The 14,689-nt window shown below is 38.2% G+C and overlaps 1 protein-coding gene across 4 annotated transcripts in view; it reads left to right on the plus strand.

Annotated features, from left to right (window-relative positions):
- The window catches only part of MYO5A (myosin VA), a 197,176-nt gene that overhangs the window by 109,068 nt on the left and 73,419 nt on the right, over positions 1–14,689 (plus strand). For all 4 annotated transcript variants that reach the window (XM_015097035.4, XM_015097038.4, XM_015097039.4 and 1 more), the window contains exons 11-15: positions 468–549; positions 3,849–3,989; positions 6,722–6,847; positions 8,140–8,223; positions 13,929–14,090. In XM_015097035.4, the coding sequence (XP_014952521.1) occupies positions 468–549; positions 3,849–3,989; positions 6,722–6,847; positions 8,140–8,223; positions 13,929–14,090 (595 nt within the window). The remainder of the gene's footprint in view (positions 1–467; positions 550–3,848; positions 3,990–6,721; positions 6,848–8,139; positions 8,224–13,928; positions 14,091–14,689) is intronic.

The following is a 14,689-nucleotide window of genomic DNA, read 5'->3' on the forward strand; positions in this document are numbered from 1 at the left end:
TCTGGGTGCCTTTCTTTAATGTTTAACCCCTTCCTATACATTTGTGCTTTTTGATGCCTAATTTTTCATCATCTGGTTCACTTTTCAAAAAAACCTATGACATTTCTATTCCCCTCCTTTCTGTGTTTATGTAAACATTGTGAATCTGTGAATTGACAAGAGCAGTAGCTTTATCGTAATTCGGATTGTTCCCTACTTGGGGGTGAATATGCCCTCAAAAATTCATACTATTGAATATATTCACATGCTGCAGCCTTGAAAAAAATCTCTGCCACTTTGCTGATGTCTATCTGCTGGGTACATATTTCGTGTTACTAACTTAGAAAGCCTTAGCTTCACTGATGTGGAGAGTAAGTTTTGCAATGTTAGGGAATTTCCTATTTCTCTCTAATGTGCACATTTTTAATATTTTTTAAAAGCTATTTTTTCCTTTTTCTCCTCTTCCCATATTATTTTTGATTTTACAGATTTGAAACATTTGAGATAAATAGTTTTGAACAGTTTTGCATAAATTATGCAAATGAAAAACTACAGCAACAATTCAATATGGTAAGAATTTTCTTGCTTAAATAATATTCTGCCAAAAATTATTCTTTGAATTCCTGGTATGTGTTTAAATACTGGCTCCTGAAGTGAAGTTATGAATTTCAGTTATTATCTATGGTTTAAAGCAGTTAAACTGCTGAGGAACTTATGATTAATGAATGATGCAACCTTGGAAAGATGTTTATGGTCCAGATTGGATTCAAGGTCATCTGCTGTCTGAGAATAGTTAAAATTTGGTCCAAATAAATTGAGAAAAGGAAGCAGAAAATGTTTTAGATAGTGACATAAGGGTGTGAAACTTTGACCCCAGGGATATCATTCAGTTGGTCGTCCCTGAGGCTAACTATATGTGGAGTTAATACTATCTTAGCCCTGGGTGTTCTTTGAAAGGAATGATGCTAAAGCTGAAACTCCAGTACTTTGGCCACCTCATGCGAAGAGTTGATTCATTGGAAAAGACTCTGATGCTGGGAGGGATTGGGGGCAAGAGGAGAAGGGGACGACAGAGGATGAGATGGCTAGATGGCATCACCGACTTGATGGACATGAGTTTGAGTGAACTCCGGGAGTTGGTGATGGACAGGGAGGCCTGGTGTGCTGCAATTCATGGGGTTGCAAAGAATCGGACACGACTGAGCGACTGAACTGACTGACTGAACTCTTACTTGCTGTATTAAAACCTTTAGACTATTTGATCTTTGTAAAATATTGCATAAAATATTGTACTTTGATAAAAATTTGGACCCTCTTTTTAGCAAATTAAGCTACTTAGTGCAGGGAAATAATGTAGAAGTGATCTTAAATTTTTAAGCTGTTTCCATAAGAATGTGACTAGTACATTTTGTGTCTCTGCATAAGGAATATTAATAAAAACCTGTCAGACACTAAGTGGAATATTATTTTTTCTCAAGGTTTTCCTGAGTTTCTCAATACTTTAATCAACAGCAGAGCCTTCTGCTCTTTCCCAGAATATTTTGGCACAAGGTGACTGGAAGTATTAAGGAACTAACGCCAGCCTCATTAGGGACTGGCTAATTTGTTTATTTCTCGAGGACCTCATGTCTCTGCATGTGTGTTTCTGACTTTCTTGTTTTCCTTCCCCTCTTTCTGTCTCTATCCATCTGTTTCTTCTCTCTCTCTCTCTTTGCTCATACACACACACACACACACACACACACTGCAGCTTAGCCTCTCTCTGCACGAGAGAGGCTTCCCTCTTTCTCTTATTTCTCTTCTTTCTCTCTTCCCTCCCTCTTATTATCAGATGGCATATATTTTCCTTCAGATGGTGTATATTTTGTCTAGGTTTTTGCTTCCTCACTTACCTCACACTTCTTGTGAACAAGCAGTGGTTGAGGTGCTTCTGTCTTCTTAACTTACTTAAATCCCATTCATCTTGACTTCTTGCAGCGTCAGCTTTCACTGTTAATTGTCTGTTTCCCAGTTCTTATATCTGAGAAAAGAGAATGTGCTTAACCCAGTTCATTTGCCCATCAGAGATCTCTGGCCCTTGACTAGCTGTGTCTTGCAGCATGGAGTCTTACAGTAAAGAACCTGTGCTCAGGCTGCTCCCACAGCAGGGGCTGTGGGGTGGGCGGTGGGCAGGAGAAACATGGTGACTGGCAGGTTTAGTGCTTGGAGTCATTACCTTATCGAGTAAGCATCTCTTGTTATATTGAACCTCATGCCCTTAATTTTGCAATTAAGAATGGAAAATTTTTGAGGTCCCATGGATTTTGCCAAACTAGACATAGAGACTTGTATGAGAAACAGGCCCTAAAGTTTGGAGCAGTGTTTCTGTGTCAATGTGAAGACCACACTGCATATAGATTAATGAATTAAAGGAAGATAGGACTCATTTGTGAGGAATTATTGGTACCATCAGCCAGGGCATCTTGCTTACACATGGTGCTCCATTTGCCTTCTCATTAATCAAAAGAGCAGAATAAATTTGCTTTCTAATTAGCATTACATAAATATTCATATGTATGACAAGTTTGTTTTTTTTTTTTAACTAAAGCTTTCACACCTGGTTAGACTATGAATGCTGCAAATGAGCCAAGAACAGCATTATAATAAGTATAGAATAAAGTGGGAAAGTTCCAGATGTGTGAGGAGAATAAAGTATCAGAAATCTTGGTAACCCGTAGGTTTCATGGGGGTTTGGGTTCTAGGAAATATGTGTTGTCTGGTAACCGCCACAGAGGGATAATCTTCCCAGAAAAGCTGCAGGACATGTGAGAGAACCAGTGTGACAAAGAAGACAAGAAAGGAAAGCAGAACCCTGCAGGAAGAAATGAGTACAGGTCATTAGCACCTATAGAAACTAGAATGTGTGGGTTGGTGCCATTGGCTGATCAGCTTGATGCGGTGCTTCTATTGGCCTTCCTTCCTAGACCAACCTAACTACCTTTCCCTGCAGACCTCGGGTCACACAGTCCTTCCTCAAGGAAGCCTTTTCTTGCTACCATGTTCCAGCTCAGGGACTCCTGAGCTCATAGCTGGCCATTATTTTTCTCTGGAACATTATTACAGTTTGTAATTCTGTTTCTTGTGATTGATTTCTGTCTGTTTTTCTCACTAGTCTTCAAAGTCTATTAGGGCTGAGTCTGTGTCTATTTTGCTAATGGTGTGTAGTGACTGGGACATGGTAGACAGTCAATACATATTTGTGCTTAAGTGAGTGAATGGAGATGAGAAGCAGTGGCTGAAGCATTTAGCAGAAATAGTAATGTGTTTGTAGTGGTTGCAGCTGCTGGCAGAATAGGATGTAGAAGCCAAAAAAGTGAGCCATACATTCCCTGACTGTGGAGGATAATCAAGGCAGACACAAAAGACCAACTGTTATCTAATTCTGAGGCACATACTTTGTCATGCTGTAAGCATCACCCAGAATGTTTCAGTAGTCTGGAGGGCATCCTCTCTGCAGGTTGTTCAAGGCCAGCTAAGGCATTTCTATGCCCATATGGTTAGCAACACTGTGCGATAATTTAAGGGGCCAAAAGTACATAGTGTGGTTTTGGATATGTATATATCAAAAAATCAAAAGCTGCCACACTTATCAGATATTTAAATATTCACATACCTAGATTTTCTTGTTTGCCAAAAATCCTATGTAGCGGAGATTTCTCCACGTGTGGTTTATATTTGCTTTCTTATATTGTTCTCTGCCTGTAAATCGTGTTTCTCCAAGATTGCTGCTAGAAGCCATTGACTGTCTCAAATTCTGTTTTATGCATGTTTATTGACTAACATTTATGACAGTAATATAGTAATGCCAGTTTTTTTCTTTTCCATTTCAGCACGTTTTCAAATTAGAACAAGAAGAATATATGAAAGAACAAATTCCATGGACACTCATAGATTTTTATGATAATCAGCCTTGCATTAATCTTATAGAATCTAAACTGGGCATTCTAGATTTGCTGGATGAGGAATGCAAGGTAAGTATGATTTTCTGATGTATTTAATATATCAAAATTGTACGTTGAGGTAAAATGGTAAATAGGTTTAAGCAGAGATTCACTAGTATATCATGAAGCGCCACAGTGGCAACAAGTGGGGGTTACCCTAACTTGCATTCTGAAGGATCACTAGCTCCAAAGGGTTCAAAATATAGTTGAAACTAGGAGAATCTCCCTTCCCTTTACAGCTGTTTCTAAGTTATGTGAAAAACTGGCATTAGATACAGCTACTACCAATTTTAGCCACTTTTGTTATTGATATGCTTATATTTGGTACTTTTGTTCAATGGTATGATATAGTTCAGGAAATGTAAGAAATTATGCAAAAGGTATTTTGAATAATAGTTCTAAATATCTATAATTTTAAACTTGACTAGTTGTTCTTTATTACTTATATGTATGGTAGGTAAAGAGTTTTAGTTTTAATATTTGAAGATGCAGCATGTGGAAAAAATATTGGATCCCTGGCTTCACTGATGAGTGATTCTAGACAACCTATCTTTTCCCTTAGTTGTTCTTTAGTTTATATGTCATTTAAGTTACAAGTTCATGTACACTGATCCTCCTAAGCATCCAGATTTCCTACAATAAGAATGCAAAGACAAATACTGTATGTTTTCACTTATATGTAAAATCTAAAAAAATAAAATGGACAAATGAATGTAACAAAACAAAAAGAGCCTCCTGGATCCCAGAGCACAAACTAGTGGTTTCCATTGTGGAGACGGTTGGTGGGAAGGGCAAGACAGGTGCAGGCAGGATTAAGAGGAACAAACTACTATGTATAGGACAAACAAGATGCAAGGATGCAATGTACAGCACAGGGAATGTAGTCAGAGTTTTATAGGAACTTCACATGGAATATAATCTACAAAAATATTGAATCACTATGGCATACTGAAACTAATATAATACTGTACATCAACTATGCCTTCAATAAACAAAAAGAATACATGTAAAGGTGCTCAGTTTCACTTGAAATTAAATAAAACATAAATCAAAACAAAAATAAGACACAGCTTTTTACCTGTCAAGTGAGTTTAAATTTGATAATACCAAATTAGCATTTATTGCATATATACTCTTGATGAAGGACAAAAGTTAGTAGAACATATTTTTGAGGAATATTTATCAAGATTTTAAATACACATAGCTTTTGAACCAGAAGTAGAAATGCTGAGAGTTTACCCTATGAATATGCTTACAAAAGAATCCAAAGTTTTTCTTTAAAAGGAGCCATTGTGGCAGTTTTCATAATAACAAAAAATCAGTAACAACCTAGTAGTCATAAATACAAGAATGCTATTATTAAGAAAAAAAAAATACAAGGATGGCTAAGTTGAGAATCCCTCTTGGCAAATGTCACATTGCACATGAAAATATGTGGGTTATTTTTAAATATCTTTTGATACTGATTTCTAGCATAATTCCACAGTGATAAGAGAACAGACTTTGTTTAATTTCAATACCTTTAGACCTTGAAATTTTTGCAACTTGTTTTATACCCCTGGATATGTCCCAGTGTCTCCTTGTTCACAGTCTATGGGAACTTGGATAGAATTTGTATCCTACTGTTGTATAAAAATTGTATAAATCTTAATTATGTTGAATTGGTTCACAGTGCTTTTCAGATCTAGTAGATCCTTCTACTTCTCTGTATATTCATTCTATTAATTTTTGAAGATTTGATATTGAAACTCCAACTAAAAATCTTAATTTATCTACTTAAAAAATACTTGTAATATATAGTGAAACTATATGTAACCTGGTTTTATATTTTTCAAATCTCCTGTAAATGTGTTATCATACTTCCTTAATTTAGAAAAATAAAAATTTTTAAAAATGCAAGGAGTTTATAGAATGATACTGTTTGTATCCATGCCTTTAAAGACAGATAAAGCAGTTGGAAATGGTGAGAGGAGACTATTCTCTGTTTTATACCTTTCTGAATTATATAAATAATCTACTATGTGCAAATGTTGTCTTTATTTAACAAATTGTTTGAAATATATGATAATCATGGTATGTCATCTTTCATTTGTGAGGCTTTCATTGCTATAAAAGTATATTGAGTGTTTATTTGATGACCCTTGGTCCAGGCAGACTGAGTTAGTCAAAGCTTGGGCTGAGTCACCCATGGGCAGGTCTCAATTGTTGCTTTTCGTTCCCAGGTGGCGCTAGTGGTAAAGAATCTGCCTGCCAGCGCAAGAGACCCAAGATCCCTGGGTCAGAAAGACCCCGTGGAGTAGGAAATGGCAACCCACTTTAGTATTCTCACCTGAAAAATTACATGGACAGAGGAAAACACACACACACACACACACACACACCACCTCCCCCCCTTCACACACACACACACACCCCAATCATTGATTTGGGACCTCTGAGAGAGAAATGTGAAAGGAATGAGTTCCTGAATTGGATGTTAAAGTTGTTGCTGCTGCTGCTGCTAAGTCGCTTCAGTTGTGTTCGACTCTGTGCCACCCCATAGATGGCAGCCCACCAGGCTCTGCCGTCCCTGGGATTCTCCAGGCAAGAATGCTGGAGTGGGTTGCCATTTCCTTCTCCAGTGCATGCAAGTGAAAAGTGAAAGTGAAGTCTCTCAGTCGTGTTAGGCAAAGCCAAAACACAGTCTCTTGGGTGATGCATCAGAAGAACCCCATAACAATATTCACCTTGTTTTCTTACTCTTTTTTTTCTCCTGAATGTAGATGCCTAAAGGTACAGATGACACTTGGGCCCAAAAATTGTACAACACACATTTGAACAAATGTGCACTATTTGAGAAGCCCCGCCTATCAAACAAAGCTTTCATCATCCAGCATTTTGCTGACAAAGTAAGGAAGCTTTATTATCTCTTTTCTATTTGAATACTTAAGTTCAAAGAGGAAAAAAATCACGAATCGATAAACAGCAGTTTTTTCTTTGCTGAGCTTTCATTCTTTAGCTCTTTTTAGGAAAAGTAAGCTTAATTGTTGGCTTATTGGTTTAACCTAAATGGAATTATATTATTGAAATAAGTGAGTGTTTACAGTCCTGTATCTATAATTCTGAAATCCAAGAAACTGAAATACGCAAGTATTTTCATAATTCATTTAGTGGCTAAACCTGATCTTTGACCTGAAGTAAGATGAGGTTATTTATAGTCTTTATTTACCCCAGTTAGGTGGATATTTATATATTTCAGTGTAGAAATATTAATATGTTTGATTACAGATTGCTGCTTCAGATCTACTTAAAGATTCTACTTAAAGATTCTGGATAGTGACCCTAGAGGTTTCAGAAAAGAAATTATAGACGAGTGTGGCCCTCTGAGATTGATTGGGTGGGTCCCTGCTAACAAGGCATGCAGGCCTGCTGCTTCACAGGTTCTAGAGTCTACTCAGAACATCTGGAGCTGCGACACTAGTTTATATTTCAAGGAGGTTGTAGGGGTAGGCTTCTGGTCAGCGTCCCATGGTCCCTGCCAGCAATTGAGGGTTTTCAGAGTCTGTCCTGTGTATAGCTGGAGATCTTTGGATGGCTTCAGGGCCATCTAAGGGCTTTGTTCTACAGTCTGGGGACCCTTGAGTGGTAAATAGCTGAAGTCTTTTAGAAACAAGGAGAGTCCAGTCTCATGTAGTCCTACTTACCAGCTCATACAGTATTTACCCAGCCTCCACCTCTGTCCGTGATCATCACTTCAGCTTCCTGCCAGATAGCTGTTTGTTCCTTCTGACCCTCCCTCTCACTTCAGTCTCTTCTTCCCAAATGAGACTTTCCCCTGTGGAAAGGTGAAGCAGATTTGGAGGAGATACAGTGGTTGGCCTTGGGGGAGCTCTCTTTGGTTTACCTGAGAGAAGAGAACAGCTTCTTATTAGTCTGCTTATGCATGAATTGGGATCATCTTTTAGATCACAGTTAATCAGCACTGCCACTGTTCTCTAGGAAAAGCAGTATTTGAGAGTTTTACTCTGGAGTTAACATGCTTCTTACCAAGAATGATACTAGTTTCTTATAATAAAACTAATAACACTTCACTGAGAGCCCATCATATAGCCTGGGCCTAATACTTATTTTTGTTGTTGATGATAAACTGTATCTATTCAAAGCTTTTATTAGCTAAGAAGATTTTCCAATGTGTTTTCAGGTGGAATACCAGTGTGAAGGCTTTCTGGAAAAGAATAAAGACACCGTTTTTGAAGAACAAATTAAAGTTCTTAAATCAAGCAAGGTAACCTTGTATAGGCTTTCTCCAATTAGGATATATTCATTAAAATGTTTATGACTTAAGCATTAGCTTTTTAACATATTATAATAATAATTTTTCTAACAAAATCAGCCCTACTGTTGATTTAATTTATCAAATAGATGTGTCATGTAGCATTTTAAATGCCTTACAAATGTTAATTCATCTAATCCTATGATGAGGTGATATTATCACTGCTCCCATTTTACAGAGGAGGGAACTGAGGTATAGAAACTTTGTAGCTAGTCAGTTTCCAAGCCAAATTAAAATTCAGGCTGTTGAGCTGAGAGTTTGCATTTTTAACCACGATGTAGTGGTATTTTATGTGAAATTATTGCCTCACAGCAGTTCTAGGCTCTCTTGTGCCTTTGAGAGATATCATGAGAGAAAATTGATGGTTTTTGTTTTTTGCTATGTCATTTTGAAGGGATGCACCAGAAACATGGCCTTAAGCACTCCATCCAGGTAAAAACTGACTTCTAGATCACTGAGTGCAATTTCAGATGTGGTCCGAAGCACTTTGAAATTATTCTTCTTAGGCTTAGATACCAGAAACACTGCATTCTAGTAGGAAAACAATATTCCAGATCGTAACAAACTGTGATGTGTATCTGAAGTTGATTATGAGGTCGATCCCAGCCTCCACCTTCTGACTCTCATCAGAAAAGCACTGGGAGGGGAGCACGGCTCATGTCCATCCTATAGGGAGCACACCAGGATGTTAGTTATCTACTTAGTTTAACAAAGTAGATATTCAAGTATTCAGTGAAAAGTTAAAAACATTCATGTGAATTCTTACAAATTTCTGACCAGCACTTTCTGTTTTTTTCTAAGAAAGTCCTTTAACTTCAATGGAACATTATATGAACATTTTGATTCTTGTTTTTGAAATAAAGACTTTTACTTTCAATAGAAAGATCATATAAGGACCAAATTCTACTTTTAACCCTCAGAAAATAATGAGTCTATAGTCTTAACTATCTGTAGGAAAAGTCAGTTTTTCACTTATCCTTGTAAGCCCTGATTATTAGTGCTTTATAACTCATAGGAATGATGTGTAAGAGAAAATACTCTCACAGTGCCAGTCATTGATGTTGTTTAGTTTTTGTTGTTGTTCAAAAACAGTCAGGTCCGACTCTTCACGACCCCATGGACTGCAGCACCCTGGCCTCCCTGGCCTTCACTCTGTCCTGGAGTTTGCTCAAACTCATGTCTGTTGAGTTGATGATGCCATCCAACCATCTCATCCTCTGTCACCCCTCTTCTTCTGCCCTCAATCTTTTCCAGCATCAGAGTCTTTTCCAACAAGTCAGCTCTTTGCATCAGGTAGTCAGACTATCGGAGCTTTAGCTTCAGTGTCAGTTCTTCCAATGAATATTCAGGGTTGATTTTCTTTAGGATTGACTGGTTTGATCTCCTTGCAGTCCAAGAGACTCTCAAGAGTCTTCTACAGCTCCATGTTTCAAAAGCATCAATTCTTTGGTGCTCAGCCTTCTTTATGGTCCAACTCTCATATCCATACATGACTACAGGAAAAACGATAGCTTTGACTATACGGATCTTTGTTGGCAAAGTGAAAAATCATGGAATTCTAATGGTAGTGCTCTAAATAATTTAGCTTACACAGAGCATTCATTAATTCTTATTCCCCAGGCACCCCAGTCATAATCTTTTGTGACTTTATTCTGAACTTTTCTGATTGGCTAGTGAATCCTTAATTTCCAGAAAGTAGCTCTGCATTCTGAGGAATCATTTGGAGTGACTTCCAGTCTCTGTGGGGCTTCCCAGGTGGCACTAGGGGTAAAGAACCCTCCAGCCAATGCAGGAGACATAAGAGACGTGGGTTCGATCCCTGGGTTGGGAAGATCCCCTGGAGAAGGGCATCTTCTCAGTATTCTTGCCTAGAGAACTCCTGGATAGAAACCTGATGGGCTGTAGTCCACAGGGTTGCAGAGTTGGACACAATTGAAGCGACTTAGCACAGCACAGCCAATCTCTATAGCACTGTCGCAGTTGGGATAGAGGTGGTGTGAGATGTACATCCACTGCTCCCAGTCAGCAGAAAAAACCCAGCCCAAGGGTATGAACTTTATATTTTAATTTTTCTGTATCTGATAAGAAGTAAGTGTAACTTACTGTTGATTTGTACTCTTGGAAGTACTAGCTTTAGAAGATCAATATTTGTATTATGTGCTTTATTTTTGTGGTAATACAGTGTGGGTTCTGTTTGTGTGTGTATGTGTTTTGTCTTCTTTTTTTTCCTGTAATTTCGCAGCTTCTGGCCAAAATTGTCAACTTAAAAAAAGAATTAAGGTATTAAAAAACTTAACAGAAGGTGTCTTAATTTATATTTTCCCACCATAAAAATATCTTCTGTTGCCACATCAAGTATCAAGAAACACATAAATTGGGACTGGACTAAATACTATTAAATTGCAACTCTACCAAATACCATGAAAAAGAATTGTAACCTCTGCTCTCAGTGTTGCTAATTGATGAGGGAAAGCACAGTTCATCTAATGAGTTTATGCTGCAAATCTCTCATCTGTAAAATAGAATCATGATAGTATCTTCTTTCAAGTGTTGTTATGAAGATTAAATAGGTTGTATTAAGCTTTCAGAGCAGTGCTTCATATATAAAAAGCTTAGTGAATAATGGTGCTGTTACTGAGATGATTTCCCACATCTTCATGAAGCAGTCACTTGGATACTTCTGTCTTTTTTAATACTATTTCATAGACACATAAGTTCAGCCTTAAACTATTCAGATTCCTGTCTTAAGTATAGACAGATCAAAGAAACAAGACGGAATGTCCAGGCATATCTACCTACTTATATATCTGACTGTCTGTTTCTCTGCTTTTCTCTCTTCAAATAAAGTTGGAATCCTCAGTCAATAGGGTGAGGAGTGCTGAGACTGTATAAACTGGTTGATTTGAGATCCATGAGGAAGGCCAGTGTGGCTGGAGTGAGTAGGTTGATGGTAGGTGAGTAGAATGTGTAGGACGGGTAGAGAGAGGCCACTTTTTGGAGGAAAGTATAGTAAAGAGTTGGAGAAGGAAATGGCAACCCACTCCAATATGCTTGCCTGGAGAATCCCACGGAGCCTGTGGTGTGCTACAGTTCATGGGATCGCAAAGAGTTGGACACAACTTAGCAACTGAACAACAACAACAATGGTAAAGAGTATGGATTTTATTCCTGTTGCTTTGGAAAGTTTGGACAGTTTTCATGTGGGGGATGATATGCTATTGTGTGGAGATATGGGGGAGGCTGGAAGTGGGGAGTAATAATCCAGGGGAAAGACAGTGGATTAAGATACTGAAGTTATAGCAGTGGAAATAGCTTATCATTTATTTGTGGGGAGAGTTGACAGGTCTTATTGATGGTTTGAGTATGGAGAGTGAGAAAAGGGGAGAAATTGAAGATTATTTCTGTGTTTTGGGCCTCAATGCTAGATGAATAATGGTGCCACTTACTGAGATGAAGACATAAAAGGTCAGGCTTTGAGAGAAAGAATCAAAAGAGTTCTGTCTTGGACTCATGGAGATGGAGAACAGACTTGCGGTTGCCCAGGGGGAATGGATTAGGGGAGGGGTGGGTGGGAGGTTGGAGTTAGCAGATATAAGCTATTATATACGGAGTAGATTAGCAACAAGGTCCTACTGTTGCAGCACAAGGAACTATATTCAATATCCTATGATAAACCATAATGGGAGAGAATATGAAAAAAGAACAACATATATCTATATATAATTGAGTCACTTTGCTTTTAGTGGAAATTAGCATGACATTGTGGATTAGCTATGCTTCAATTAAAATAAAAGTTCTGTCTTGGACATGTTTTGCCCGAGATGGCAATTAAGTAGTCAAGTGGACATATCATATAGGAAGTTGGAAATGTAAGTCAGCAGGTCAGAAGGAAAGTCAGAGTAGGTCATATAAATTCATAGTCTTTAGAGCAAGATGGCACTTAAAGCAACAGTACTGGATAAGATTGCTTAAGGAGAGCAAGTAGGTAAAAATAGTAGAGAATAAGGCTTTCAGCTTCTGGAGACTGGCCTGAGGAAGAACCAGGAGAGAAGTCTGAGAAAAATGGCCGTGAGGAGGCAGGAACGCTGCCTAAGGAGGAGATCATAGAGTAGTTTCTAATATGACAATGTAAAATGCACTTTTTAGAAATGGAAACTCAACGTGGAGAATTTTAAATTCATAATTTGTATAAAGAGGACACAAAACTCATACGTGTGTGTGTGTGTATTCTGAACTCTCAACATTGAGCAGTTTTCTGGTAGATATTGTAGATACTTGTTAAACTGTAGCACCAGTGCTGAATATGATATTTCAAACCAGCTCTATTAACCATTGTACACAGACAAAAACAAATTTAGGTAGGTAGTGCTAATGTAGAACTAGCAATTTACTTGTGAATGATAGAACAGTATAGATAGATTCCAGAGTACTTGGCCTAATATCCAGTAACTTAACATCTTAACTCCATGCTGAGTTTTCAGATCAAATCTGTTAGGAACTCTTATTTTTCCCCTTTGTAATACAATATAATGGTAAAACATTCCCCCCTCCCCTACTTTGTAGCCAACCAAGCTATATGAACTCTGTAAATCAAAGGATATATTCATTTGTGTAGCAAACAGCCGTTATTGGTATGTCATGTATAACAATTTGTTATATACATCATGAATCATATCCTAAATTATCCTTATAGTTAATATACACATTGTAGCAAACAAAATTTACTGATTTTGTTGTGTAATGAAAGAATTCTCTTAAGAAAATTATTTCTTCTGGAGATACTCTGAGATTATTAGATAAATAATTGGTTGTTGCAATTATAGTTTGACTTATAAGAAGGATTTATTTTATTTCTATGGAATGCATCACTATTGTAAAGATATATACATATATCAAAACGTTCCTGTTGATTAGTTTGAAGTCTCTTTTGTTCCATAACTTTTTTTTCCAACCACTTTAACTTATACTATCCATCCATTTATTAACTATCAGATCTTTTAATAGTCTTTCTTTTCGCTATCCTGATAGAACACAAAATTGATTACAGGAATTATGCAGTTAAGTTATAAATCCTTTGAAAACAAATGCAAAGCTTTACTCTTTTTCCTATAATCCAAACTACTTTCTAAAAATTACTGTTAATTCATGATTTTTTAAAATCTTATATTGTAGAACTAGTTCTTGACACCCTTCCCAGTCATAATGTTTTTTAGCTGGTGTTCACCATTTGAATTGGTGTGTAGATAAATGAAGCACAATGATGGAATATTTTGTGGAACTGAGGTGATAAGATAGGACTTTCAGTTAGTCTTTTGCTCATAAAATAGTTATCATTCAAAACCAGTAAAATGTTTAGAGTGGGCATTTCCCATGGATTAAGATTTCAGATCTCAAAGGAGCAGTTTTGATTTCATTTTCCCCTCAAAAGGTTGTAGAATTATTGTATTTTCCACCTGTATTTCTGTAGCACTTATGTCCCTTCTGCTCATATTTTTGGCTCCTACCACAGATATTGATTATTTCTGGAATGTGACTCTGAAAGGAGTAACTTAAGAAAGGGAATCACTATGGATTGCGAATCATCCTAATGCTTCTGTAAAGATTTCCATTTAAGTTTGGGTTTAGAGTGTGATTTCCTTTTACTGTTTCTGACTCAGTTTAAGATGTTACCAGAATTATTTCAAGACGATGAGAAGGCCGTCAGCCCAACCTCAGCCACCTCTTCAGGGCGCACGCCTCTCACCCGCACCCCTTCAAAGCCCACCAAAGGCAGACCAGGCCAGACAGCCAAAGAGCACAAGAAAACAGTAGGGCACCAGGTGAGTTCAGGGAGCCGCCGCTGCGGGGCTGCTCCCCTTAGGGCCCAGCTGCGCTGCGGGGCTGCTCCCCTTAGGGCTCAGCTGGGGCCCCAGGTCTTCTTTTGTCAGCCTCCCAGGCAGGGTCCTCAGGGGACAAGAGGCTGGAGCGCTCGCTCTGAGAATGAGGAACTCTGTCCATTCATGCTTCCATACTTCTCCTCTCATATCATAGACCCGTGACTGCAGAAGCTTTGCCCCAAATCATTTTTTCTACATTTTAATTCTTCTAGTACTTATCTTCACAAACCACTGCTGCCTTCGTTTTGGTCTCTGGCTGTATCCTCTCTAGAGCTATACAACTGCTTCAGCCCGGGAGCCCTGCCCCCTCATTTCTGATGTCTTGTGCACTCGGGGGTTGGGGGTGGGGGGAGGCCTGGGAAACATGGCACACAAGCTTTGTGCCCCAACAAGGGCTTGGGCTTGGGCAGGGGACTGAGTGCTAGTCAGTTTGTTTGCCTGAGGAGACAAGAAGCTGGGCCTGATACGGGCCCACAGCCCTCAGTCTCATCCCTTGTCCCGAAAGGGAACCCAGCCTGGCTGTACTCTCAGATTCTTTCCCT

The sequence above is a fragment of the Ovis aries genome, chromosome 7 (assembly GCF_016772045.2).
Source record: "Ovis aries strain OAR_USU_Benz2616 breed Rambouillet chromosome 7, ARS-UI_Ramb_v3.0, whole genome shotgun sequence".
NCBI classification, from domain to species: Eukaryota; Metazoa; Chordata; class Mammalia; order Artiodactyla; family Bovidae; genus Ovis; species Ovis aries.